Consider the following 12,520-nt stretch of genomic DNA (forward strand, 5'->3'; position numbering starts at 1 on the left):
TGAGCCCAGGGACAGAGCAGTGATTGATTGGTGATGCCTGCCATGTTCTAAGAGGACAGGCCTTGGTTTATCTTGATCACATCAGATCTCCAAGGGAAAGGTCCCTTGGCCTAGGCAGCCTGCCAAGGCCAAGGCCACTGGGCTGACCCTTCATTTCCCAGCAGCAAGTTGGCAGGATGTTGGGGGATGGAGGAGAGCCTCCAGCTGCCGTGACACTCCATTCCCCTTGGCTGCTCAAAGAGGGGAGGGGTCTTGCCTGAGGTCACATGGGGACTTGGTAGCACTTGGTAGTACTGCTAGCTGCGTCCCGCCCCCAGCTCCCTAAGCAGGTCCTGTCCATATGGTCAGCTTCCCTGTGATTTGTGAAGGAAGCCAGCTGTGTGAGCACTTGTGGAGACTGTGGCAAATTCAAGGCCCGCGGATTCATTCTTGTTCCTTCTGACCCTGGCAGCCACTGACACAACCCAGACCAAGCTGTTCTGCTCATGTGGAGTGCCTACAGCTCTGAGTCTCGGCTCATGTGATTCAGGGGGTTCTAGTATGCCAGAGCATGGAGAGGAAGGAGTAGGCCCCACAGGGCCGCGGGACATCTCAGAGGACTGTAGTGGCTGTGAGAGCAGGATGAGAACACCGTCATTTTCAAAAGCTGCTGTGTGCTTCCTGTGAGCCTCATGGGGCTCCCAAGAAACTTGGGGCAGTTTGGAGTTATGAGAGGCACCACTGGGGCTTGGAGAGTCTAGCTGAAGCCAAGAGGCTGGGCTCCATGGTCAAGGACCTTCTTGGTTTCTTCCTGTGGGTGGGACCTATCATCCCTGGTCCCAGAACTGTCACTTAGCAGAGTAGTCATCCTGTCCACTCTGCATTCACTCAGGCCTGGGCCAGGAGGCCTCGAGGAGGGGAGACTACTATTCTTCAGCCCTTGCAGAACATGGACAGTTCAAGCTTTGTTCTGGGTAGGGACCTGCCACAGTGATGTGTGGCTGCTGGGGTCTGAGCTTGGAGGCTGGAAAAGTACAGTTGGCCGAGCTCTGGGGCCCTCCCTAAGGCCTGTAAGGACCTGGTTCCCGGGGGACTCATCCTAAGTGTCAGGCTAGATGCCATTGGTGTTCTGCCCAGTTGGGCAGATGGCCCCTGAAAGAGGCTAGGCAACATGGGGTTCTGTGCTGGCTATTTTTAACTGTGAACTCGGTACAGCCTAGAGTGACCTGGGAAAAGAGCCTCTATGGAGGCATTATCAAGGGCAGATTGTGGAAATGTCTGCCGGGTTGTCCTGATTATTGTCTATATAGGAAGCCCTAGTCCACTGTGAGTGGCACTCTCCCCTGGTCCCTAAACCGTGCCAGAGTGAAGAACGCTAGCTGAGCATAAGAGCGAGCGTGCAGCATGGCTGCATGGGTTCTTCTCCGCTCTTGGCTGTGACTATGGTGTGACTGGCTGCCCGAGTTCCCGCCCTGACTTCCCCTCAGGAATGGACTGTGACCTGGAATTGTGACTTCCCCTCAGGAATGGACTGTGACCTGGAATTGTATGGAATTGTAAGCCCGATCAACCCTTTCCTCCCCCAAGTTGCTCTGATCAGTGGTTTGTTTTGTTTTTTTTTTTTTTATCACAGCAGCAGAACTAAAACCACAGCATTAGTAAAGACAGAACGGCTGCAGGGCTGGGTCTGCCTGAGGGGGACGATGCCCTGTGTGTTTTTCCCTGTCCCTCCTGAACCTCTGCCTGCTGGAGGCTTCTTTACCGGAAGAGAGTCAGAAAACTGGAGGCTGGATTCAGTGTACCAGATGCTGAGAGGCAGCATTCCTCAGCTATCAGCCGAAGCTCCGCCCCAGGCTTCCCCAGACAGGGCAGGGCAGAGCAGAGCCCGGTTCTGACCGTCCCCTGACGTCAGCGTGTCTTCCTCTGCCTGTGGGGCTCTAGACACAGGCCACGAGGACCCCCGTGGGACTTGGGGGTCAGTTGGAGTCTTGCCCTGTTGGCTCTGGCCCCAGGAGGCTCTGAGTCAGCTGCACCCCACTTCCCTCATCCCTGCCCCTGCTGGCTCTTGGCAGAGGTCGAGAGGTCACTGTCGAGGCTATGGCAGTGGCCTTATCGTCCCCACCTTCCGCGTCCTGTTAAAAGTGGCAGAGACCCTCCCCTACTTCAGCCTTACTTTCATTGAAGATCCCGGTGGTTGGTCTTGAACTCCTGCACCACCAGGCTCTGTCCGCACCTGGCTTGCCTCCACCTCGCAGAGCCCTTCTGTTCCTCTGCCCAGGCTGTCACCGGGGCTATTCTACTTTACACAGGATCACGGTACCATTGCTCACCATTGCCTCCTTTGCTAATTGTGTGGACGTGCATTGCCCCATTTATCAGATGAGGTCACTGAGGCTAGGAACTTGGATCCCCAACTCCTGGAAGTCTGATTCCCACCCGGACCTCTGAACTCAAAAGGAAAATACTCTTTTCAGGCCAGCTTCCTGCTGCCTTCTGCTGTAGCCACTCAGGCTCCCCTGGGCCAAAGCTGCTCTTCACCCTGCTCTCTGTTCCCTTCATGGTGTGGCACTGGCCTGCTCCTCTGACACAGAGCTAGCTGGGGGCGTGGCTGGGGGGCAAGGCACACCACTCATCCCACTGTCTGGACTGGGTGGGATGTCGGCTGAGGAGACCGGTCCCTGACCGTCTGTGGGCTTGTTTTGACAGTTGGGGCTGTTTAGTAAGAGAGCTGTTTTTAATAAGTAAGACACCAGGGTTTCAAGGCCTTCCTGCCAATTAGGATGTGGCTACCCAGGTGCCTGTTTGAATAATTAAGCAGTTGTCATCCCCCAGCCTTTGGTGTGCCTTTCAAGTCTGCTTGGCTGCCTTTTCCCTGGCAAATGGTGCCAGAGGGGCCTGTGGCTCAGTCATGCTCCCCAGGTGTGGTCTCCGGGCTTCTGACATCGGTGCTGTCCTCTGTTCTTGTCCAGCTTAGGCTCTCAGCCCTCGTGTCTGGGGAGGGCAGAGCTGACCCTGAGGGTGGTTAGCGGCGCTTCCTTCTTCCTGTGGTCTGAGGAAGTTTCAGGATCCAATGTGGAGGCCTGGCTAAGGCCCATAAGTCATGTTGTCTGCAACATGTGGGACTAGGTGACTAGTCTGTACCCATTCCAGCACTGAAAGTGTCACCTTGTAGGACTCGGCACATGGGGATTGCTGCTCTCCTTGAGGGGTAGATGCTGGATTCCAGGCACACCTGAGCTTCTGAGGCCTCTGGCTGGGTCACTCGCAGGATACAGACTCAAGGCCCAACCTTACCCTTTCTCACGTATCGCACAGCCAGGCCTCCCGGGGGTGAGGGCACTACACAAAGATTTGGTGAGATGTCTACAGCCTCGAGGTCATTGTACATCCTCTCACGGAATGTACTAGGGAAATGCTGCTGTCTCAGGCCATGTCACATTGCTCCTGAAATGTCTCCAGAGCCTGGAGAACAAATTCTGGGTCCCACGTTTGTGAGACAGACTGATGATAAGCTGCACCAAAGCCAGGTGCTGATCTGAGGCTCCAGTCCCTTCTGGGGTCACATTCGTTTCAAGGCTACATTTTTCTTCAAGTCCATCATGGGAAGAAGCAGCAGGGTACAGGAGCACCTGGAGGTCAAAGGCCTCTATATTGTGAGGGGACCTGGGTGTTCCTACAGGCTTCTTCAGGAGAAGGTTCCTAGTAACCAGAGCTGGTGCTCACAACGGCTCCAGGGTCTGCAAGGCCTGAGACTCGAGACCCAGCAGAGCGGGCTTGTAGGGTGAGCAGGTCAAAAGTGGGGGAGGGATCTACACCGCCACATAAAGGATGCTCAGAGGGGGTGTTACTCGCATGAGAGCTTTTCCTGATTTATCTCAGTGTAAACAATTGTGCTAACTACCGTTTGTAGTGTGACTCAGATGGGCAGAGCCGGGAAACTCAGATATCTTACTCTCAGGGGCCTAGCTCTTGGCTCCTGCCTCTGGATTCCCCACTGGGACGAAGCAGGTAGAGACAGTGGGCTGTGGCCTCTCCCCAGTGCTCACTTGCACGGAGTCAAGGGCAGCGGCTTGTTTCTGGGCCAAGGTTGTTTATAGATGCAGGTTTGGGAAGCTGTATGTACACTTGCCTAGCTTACAGAGGTGAGAAAGGCTGCCCTCATCTGGGGTGGAAGAATCCTTGGGTAGGGAAGGTCCTGTCGAGTGGAACCAGCCATACAGTTATATTCCCAGGCTGGTTCTGAGTACGTGAAAAGGAGCAGCCGGGCAGGAAGCTCTGGCCACAGCAGCTTTGTGTCTCCTGGGTCTGCAGTGTCCAAGCTCAGTGCCCCATGTGAATTGTTCTCATAAAGCGCATTCCAGGTTCTGCTGCCTTCTCCCGGCTCCAGGAATGGTGGAGCTACCTGCCCCTCCCCCCAACATTGGCACCAGCACCACAGCCTGCTGTGGAAGGAAGGCAGCTGCCTCTGGGGTCCTGACTCTGGCTACTAACAACCTGCTGCAGATACAGGCTGTGAATGGAGGCACTTGGAGGAGGTCACTGTTCAGAGATGGGCACAGAAGTCCTAGGGTAGAAACCGCTAAGCCCCGACTGTTCCTGGGGCTATGACAAGTGGCCAGTGGCCAGCTTCAACAAGTGTCTTGTGCATACCTTGGAAGGGGAAGGGGGCAGGAGAGGAAGGAAGGGAGGAGGGACTTGTTGAAAGCAGGGATTGAATTTCATTTTAAGGTTGAGCTTGGGTGCCCCCTTAATTGTCTGTTTTCTCAAATCTCTTTCCTCTGGCCAGAGACACCTCTGTGCTGTCAGGTGAGGCCCCTGGGGCACAGTAGCTGGATCTTTGGATACAGGGGCAGCTCCATGAGGCCGGAGGGTCAGGCTGGGGCTGGTGCTGAGGAATGCTGCGTTGGGATTAGATGCTGCTCAGGAGGTTGGGCTGCTGTTGAGCCCCAGATGCTGGGGATTTCTTGCCTGCTGTGGTTTTCTTCCTGTGAAAGTATCCGCCGAATCCCCTTGCCAGTTCAGGGGAAACTTGGCTTCCCAAAAGTGGGCACGAGGAAGTGAGTGTTCGGGAATATTCTGATATGGAGAGAGGACTTCACCCACGCTGGGAGGTCTGGCTTGCTCTCTCTGTCTAGGTCAGAATGTGTTCTATGTAGACTCAAGAGTGGCCTCTTTTACTTCTTATTCTTCCTTTTTAAACAACATTGAGAAAGAGACGTGCAGAAGTGAGGACAGTTGTTGGACAGTTTGCAGGAGTCAATTCTCTCCTGCTACCGTATGGGTCCTGGAGATCAAACTTAGGTCCCCAAGCTCAGTGGCAAGTGACCTTGTCTGCTGAGCCATCACACAGGTCTCCTCCCCCTCTTTTAACAAACAGGAACAGATCAACTCGACTGGCTAAAGCCCAGGTGCCTTGGAAAGCCAGGGCTGAGGAACTAGATTCCCATTGAGACTAGATGGGGGTTGGCGCCTGAAGACAGAGGTGGGGTGCAGAGTGATCTCAGCCGGGATCTGCTTCCACCTTTACTTCCCAATCCTCTGTACAAATGTGGCTCCCCGGGGCTCAGTCAGGCTGGTACATTTGCTCCCAAGAGCAGCCTCAGATTCTTGCTGTTTCTCAAGTACTCTTTGAAAATGCCCCCCTGATTCTAGCCTGAGGTTGCTGCTTGCCGTGGTTTCAGAGAGAGAACAGTGTGAGCGAGGCGAGGACTTTGATAACTGTACCCATCTGTCCACGTGTTCATTCTCCCACACGGCGAGCCGTCTCTGAGTCTAGTCACTTCCTCCGCCATCCGTATACCCACCCGTCCCTTCGCCCACCTGTCCACCCATCCTCCTCCCATTCATCGGTGCCATTGTGGTGCTAACCACTTCGCTCTCAGACTTGGACCTGGGTAGAAAATGAGTGGTCAAGTCTTCACACAAGGTAGGGTTTGCATTGAGTCAAGGGATGCTGGGACTTAGGTGTGTGTGGGGTGGGTGGAGCTGTGCAGAGGCTGAAGTAGAGCCAGCGTGGGGCTGCTGGAGAGGGGACTGGAAGAGGGGGTGCCGGCACAGCCTGCCACACAGGCTGGATTCTAAACCTTATGTAGCTCTGGTAGGCTGCCTGGCCTGCTTGTCCCACCCGGACAAGTGGCCTGTCTTTGTTTGGCTGTGACAGAAATTAATTGGATTTGTAACTTTGTTCTCTAGGGCTTTGTGGCCCCAGCTAGTGATGCTCCAGTAAAAGCAGTAAAGGTTTATGGGCAGCGCTGTCCTTCTCTCATCTTTAACGCGCCCGTTTTAGCTCATTGGGTAGGGCAGGTGGAGGAAATGGCAAGAGAGGGCAGAACCAATACCGAAAGAGACTCTTAAAAAATGCAGAAATTTAGGACAACCATACATATATACAAGATTGTTAAAGAATTCAGAGATTGAAACATAAGACATTGATGCCCAGCACCAACCCCGTGCCTCCTGCTCCTCCCTCTCCTGCCTCTCCTCGGAATTTGTGTGTGTGGAGGTCAGACAGCAGTCTCGGGAGCTGTTCCTGGTCTCCCATTGTTTGAGGCAGGGTCTCTGGTTCATCACGGCGTACGCTGGGCTAGCTGGGCTGTGGGCTTCCGATGAGTCTTGTTTCCTTCCCTATAATAGCTCTGGGATTGTAGATGTGTACCCCACCCCCAACACGTGTATACATATGTGAGACACACATGCATATGGAGATTATTTCTCTGCCAGGCTGGCAGTGTAGACTCTAAGGTTGTTCTGGACCCCTGTCTGCTCCCCAGGGTTAGCGCAGACTTTTACCCATCCGCACCCTGTGTGAAGAGTTTGCCCAGGGTCGTGTCCTCCAGGACTGTCCACTGTTGGTCCATTCAGCACCAAAAGCTGCCTCCCAGCCGTTTCCCACCACATCATTTTATACATATCACACTTTTGTAGGACTGAATGGGGCTTTAAAACTTTTCATTTCTATTATATATGAGGGAAACTTTTATCATGAATAAGAGTTTATGGTGCTTGTCTGACTTTGGTTGCTGTGACCAGGTATTTGAGAGAAACAACTGTGGGGAGGAAGGGTTGGTTTTGGCTATTGGTTTTGCAAGTTTCAGTCCATTGTGGTGGAGAGGGCATGGTGGAACAGAGGAGGGAGGAAGGGAGAGAGAGAGAGAGAGAGAGAGAGAGAGAGAGAGAGAGAGAGAGAGAGAGAGATACATACACAGAGAGACAGACATATATACATAGAGACACACACAGAGAATATGCCTATGCCATAGACTCTTCCCTTTCTCCCATCTCTGATTCCTCCATCCAGCCTCCAGATTGTAGGACAGCACCACCCATATTCAGAGACACCCTGGGGTCTGCATCCCTTTCTTCTAGATGATTCTGTAATAAATCTGGTCAAGTTAATACTCAGGATTAACCATGGTGACATTTTCTTTCATATTATAGAAGGAACATCATCCTTATTTGAAAAAGTATACCAACACATTATATGCTATTCCACAAGCAGGTACGCTTATGGTGTATTTTGTATCAGTTAAAAATAAATATTTCACCGGGCACAGTGGTGTACACCTTTAATCCCAGCACTTGGGAGGCAGAGGCAGGCAGATAGAGCTCTGTGAGTTCCGCCCACCACCGGCCCCACCCCCCACGTAAGTATTTAAAAGTAAAAAGTTAAACATGTAGAAAGAGCAACCTGGCTGACACAGCAGTTAATCTGAGTGAAGGTGACTGCTCTAAGATTGGGGACGGTGAGGTTTTGAGCTGGGAACTGTGATGAGGCTGCTGGAGAGGTGGCCTCATCACCGCTGAATCATCTTATACTGAAAATGTCAGCTGTCCCCCAGGCAAGGAGGGGATCCCAGCCAGTGTGGATATCCAAGGCCAGTCCCCAGCTGGGCCTCCTGTTTGTAGCTGGTTCTTGCTGGAACATGCACCTGGGGCCTCGAGGAGATGCCTGACTTAATTAAAGGGGCACCTTTGTCTCCTGGAGATGAGTGGATTTGGCCTGTGGCTTTGGAAGTTACTGGCTGCCTTCTCGGCCTTTGATCTGCCTCCCCCATGGCCTTTCGGATCCTCCAGGGGAGTGGCCTGGGCCTCGCTCCTGCAGGGCAGTCTGGGCCCTCCTCCTCCTTCCAGGGTCTCCTCTTGCTTGTCTGCTGAGGTCAGGGCAGCAGGTGGAGAGTGGCATCTCTGTCTGGGCTACTTCTAGGTTCCTGGGCTGGCCTAGTGTTAAATTGGTGTAAAGCGGATTAATGAGAGAAACAGTGTTATCGTTTTTTTCCCCCTTCGAGCGAAACAATTTTAGTTTGGGACACAGGTGCAGGCATCTCACAAAAAATGTGAGATTAGATAAGGGGCCTACGGTCAAAGCTTGCACAACCATCCTAGGCTTTAGGAGATAAACAGGGGGAGTGGGTGGGTCGAGGAGGAGTGTCTGGAGAGTAAAGCCAGCATTGCTTTCCCCACGAGTCCTCAGGTGGCTGGAGTGGCCTCAGAGCGGCCCTCTCCTCACCCAGCCTCTTTCCTCATTGCATTCCCTTTCCAAGCGCACGTTCTCTTGTGAAATAAAGGCTGTTGTTCCCATTGTGTGGCTTGCCTGGGGAAATGTGGACCAGTGTCTGCTCACCCAGATAGGTGCCCATGGCGGACGAAAGAAACCGTTCCTCCCAGAGATTCCTGGGGTTACCTACTGGAGTATCGGTGATTCAAGGGCAGTTGTGACACTGAAAAGTCCACCCAGGATAAGTGACAACTCACGTACAAAAGCTGCATCCTGGCGAGCTTCTTGTCCAATTTGCAGACTGCTCAACCAATCTGAGAGTAGCCTCTCTCCAGCAATTGTTGCTACTTACTCATTAAGATGTATTAGTATTAGCATTAGTATTAATATTGGTATTAGTGTATGTGTATATGTCAGTGGACAGCTTGCAGGAGCTGGTTTTCTTTTCCCCATTTGGGCCCTGGGGATTGGATGAAGGTCGTCAGGCTTGGGGGCAAATGCCTTTGTCTGCAGATCCATCTCTCCAACCTGTTACTACTTATGCAGCACTGGGAGAGGGGCCTTGTAAATCTTCTGCCTTTCAGAAACTTCCTGTCAGTGACTTTTGTTTGGTTTTGTTCACTTCCTGGGCCGTGTGTGTTGTCTTGATTTCCTCAGTCTTAGGAGCCCACTTCCCCTCTTTGAAGGACTGTTTCCATTCAGAGCAAAGAGCTACACATAGACTCTTATTTCATCCAGCTGGAGGGAGGTAAAGAGCATTTCCTGCCTTAGCTGATTTAGCTAATTCTATTTCTTTTAGCTCAAAGTAATCAATATGTCAAAGGAGACATTTTTTGGTATAGTGTGTTCTGAACTCTTCTGGGTCTTCTCCAAATCCCTGGTACTGAGTGCATACAGTTCTTTCCTCAGGCTGGGAACACTCGCCCCTGGAGGCTATCTCTGTGCTTGGCATGTGTGTTTCAGCTAGATACAGGTACACAGTCCTGCGCCACAGGCCCTGCAGGGGATGTCGGAGTGGCGCTTGCATGGCCCAAAGTCTCCGAAGCTTTGTGGGCATTCTCCATGTGTCCATATCTCCTCAGCCTTTCCTATCAATAGAGACACTCTCTAGAGGCTCACCCTACTCTCTCTCTCTCTCTCTCTCTCTCTCTCTCTCTCTCTCTCTCTCTCTCTCTCTTTTTATTTTATTTTATTTTTTTTTTTTATTTTTTTTTTATTTTTTTTTTGGTTTTTCGAGACAGGGTTTCTCTGTGTAGCTTTGTGCCTTTCCTGGGACTCACTTGGTAGCCCAGGCTGGCCTCGAACTCACAGAGATCCGCCTGGCTCTGCCTCCCGAGTGCTGGGATTAAAGGCGTGCGCCACCACCGCCCGGCTCTTTTTAACATTTTTATTTAACTTATTTTATGTACAGTGGTGTGAAGGTGTCAGATCCCCTGGAACTGGAGTTATAGACAGTGGTGAGCTGCCACATGGGTGCTGGGAATTGAACCCAGGTCCTCTGGAAAGAACAGCCAGTGCTCTTAACCAGTGAGCCATCTCTCCAGTCCCTCACCCTACTCTTTTGCCCTCTGAGATGGGTCTTGGGGACACAGAGTTAGCAGAAATGCCAGGCATCTCCCAATCATAGCCTAGTGACATTTTTATGGAAAAAAAAAGTAATAAAACATCTCAAGTTGAGGTAAGTAAAGGACTCCCAGCCAGCTGTCTCATGAGATGTGAAAAGCTTTCACGAGCCTAACTGCAGGAAATGGGGGTGGGGAGTATGACACAAGATGGTGCCCTTCCCTTGAATTACCTACCCCACACTCTGAGCTGCACCCTGTTCCCGGCTTTTGTCTGCCAATGTTGTTTCCCCATTTCTCTGCCCCCAGCAGCCGCTCCCTGGTAGCCAGTGTCCCATGATCATGGGGCGGGGATCAGGGTGAGGGATGGCTCCTCCTGTTCTGTTGCTAGAAGCTGCAGAGGCTGCAGACCCAGAAGTAAGCAGACATGGTCTGCGTCAGGTGGAGGACTGAGGTAGGGTGCTAGGGCTGTTGGTGTAGGTGTGTTCCAGGTTGGAGCCTCTCCCTCTGAGGCTTTCCACCAGGTGAGCAGGTACTGGTCTAGAAGAGCAGGTGCTGGCTGGTGCCTCGGTTGGGATAGGCTCTGTCTCTGAGATGTGGGAGCCCCTGGAGGCAGAGGGCCGGAAGAGATGAGGCTAGCCCATGTCTTGACCACAAGCTCTAGCTGCTTGGTGGGGTATAAACTGTGGGGTCTGGGGCTGAAGCAGGAGGCCTTCAAGGAGACATGAGGATGACTAGTTTGATGACAGTGAACTATAAAGCCCTGGTTAGCTGGGAGGAGGAGGAGGAGGAGGAGGAGGAGGAGGAGGAGGAGGAGGAGGAGGAGGAGGAGGCGGCGGCGGCGGCAGCGGCTGGGAGCCTTCTCAGGATCTGATTGCTTGGAGCTTCTTGTCACTCTTCCTGAGTGTAGTTTTTCTTGGTGGGGGACACTGAAGAGGACATGGTGTCATGTGGGTGGCTGTAAGATGAAGGCCTCCTTCCCCCCCAGCAGGGGCTGGAGCCTTACCCTGACAAGGTCAGCTTAGGGGACTGTCGTTAGGGAGGCTGCTGTTAACGGGGTTGTGATATGGGGGTGACACATGCCTTGGGGGTCACAGCTGTCTAGTGCTGCCCTTCAGGGCCATATCTCCACACAGCTCCTGCCCCCAAGGTGCTGTCCTAGGACAGGACACCCTTGTGGATGGGTAGCCGTGCGGGGTTGGAGCTCTTTAGGACCTTTCCTGTCTTCACTGAGTCCCGGTGGGTAACAGCTGTTGTCCTCACAGGCTCTGCAGAGCAGTAGGTACTGGGCAGCCTTCTAAACTGCCCTCCTCGGGGGACGGGGACTGGCCACTTGCCTACCCTGTATTGTAGCTCAAGGTATCCTGGGAGGCCCACCTACTTTAAGACTGCTGTGTAGATAATGGCGGCGTGGTGACAGAGGACGAAAGCCCTTGGACCAGATCCTTCATATTCCTATGGGACATTGAGGCTTGGAGATATCTAAATAAGGGCTGACTCACCCATGGCCCAGGAGCTGCTCCTCTGAGCCCACCAACCTAGAGGGCAGGTCTGTAATGCAGAATGGTGGAAGGGGCTAATAAGCCCAGCTGCTTCTGCACAGCCAGGTGGGGCCTGGGGTCGATTCCGGGCAGGTCCCCACGGTGGCAGGGATATAGAGGTCCGCTGTCCTCATTTTTGGCTTCTCTCTACAGGCCTTTTCCCTCGGAGGAGACAGCTGAGAATGATGATGATGTCTACCGAAGCCTGGAAGAGCTGGCCGAGTAAGTAGAGGAAGGGTGACGGAGAGGGCACGGGGAAGGAGCCCCCCAGGCTCTGCAGTTGCAAAAGCCGCTCTCCGGGCAAAGGCAGCCTTGACTGCCCTCTCTGTGGCGATGTCCCCGCCAGAGGCTGGGCTTTCTGCGTGGCTGAGTGAGAGGCATCCTCTTGCTGTGCACCCGCTGCCGCCTTCTAGGAGCCTGCCCAGCTGCTTGGTAATTGCCTTGGTGTCTGTTGGTCATGGTTGGTGGCCTTTCTCTTGGAATGTTTCCCTCTGTGGAGCTGCTGGGAGTGGCACTGGGCAGGTGAGGTGTCCTTGTGTTCCCCTTTCCTGGCCTTTGGGCGCCACACTGGGTAGGCTCGAAGCAGAGGGGCTTGTGGCTCAGATTGTCTTTTAGCACCCTGGCTACGGTGTGGCTTTCAGGGGAACGCTGGCTCCCTATTTCTTAGTGGTCCCATGCTGCTTAATTCCTCTGAGGATTTTTTTTTCCCTCTACGACATACAGGCCGAGCTGGGTCATTTCCCCACAGGGATGAAGAGCCTTTGGCCCTAGCTCTACAACCTGCTGTGGTCATATGAGTGGGATCATGTGGCCAGTGTGGGATTACCCAGCTCTCTGTCAAGGACGGGAAGTAGCCCACCCTGAGCCTGACTGGGATAGAGAGAGGGGTCAGACACCTCATCTGACAGGGAGGGGCCAGGCTGGAAGGAGCTGGGTCGGTCTGT

The 12,520-nt window shown here is 53.2% G+C and overlaps 1 protein-coding gene across 3 annotated transcripts in view; it reads left to right on the forward strand.

The window, feature by feature from the left end:
• Vav2 (vav guanine nucleotide exchange factor 2) overlaps positions 1–12,520 on the forward strand; it is a 168,792-nt gene that overhangs the window by 98,639 nt on the left and 57,633 nt on the right. For all 3 annotated transcript variants that reach the window (XM_006993112.4, XM_015986619.3, XM_076569150.1), the window contains exon 4: positions 11,730–11,798. In XM_006993112.4, coding sequence (XP_006993174.1) covers positions 11,730–11,798 — 69 coding nt within the window. The remainder of the gene's footprint in view (positions 1–11,729; positions 11,799–12,520) is intronic.

Source organism: Peromyscus maniculatus, chromosome 4 (genome assembly GCF_049852395.1).
Source record: "Peromyscus maniculatus bairdii isolate BWxNUB_F1_BW_parent chromosome 4, HU_Pman_BW_mat_3.1, whole genome shotgun sequence".
In the NCBI taxonomy this organism is placed as follows: domain Eukaryota; kingdom Metazoa; phylum Chordata; class Mammalia; order Rodentia; family Cricetidae; genus Peromyscus; species Peromyscus maniculatus.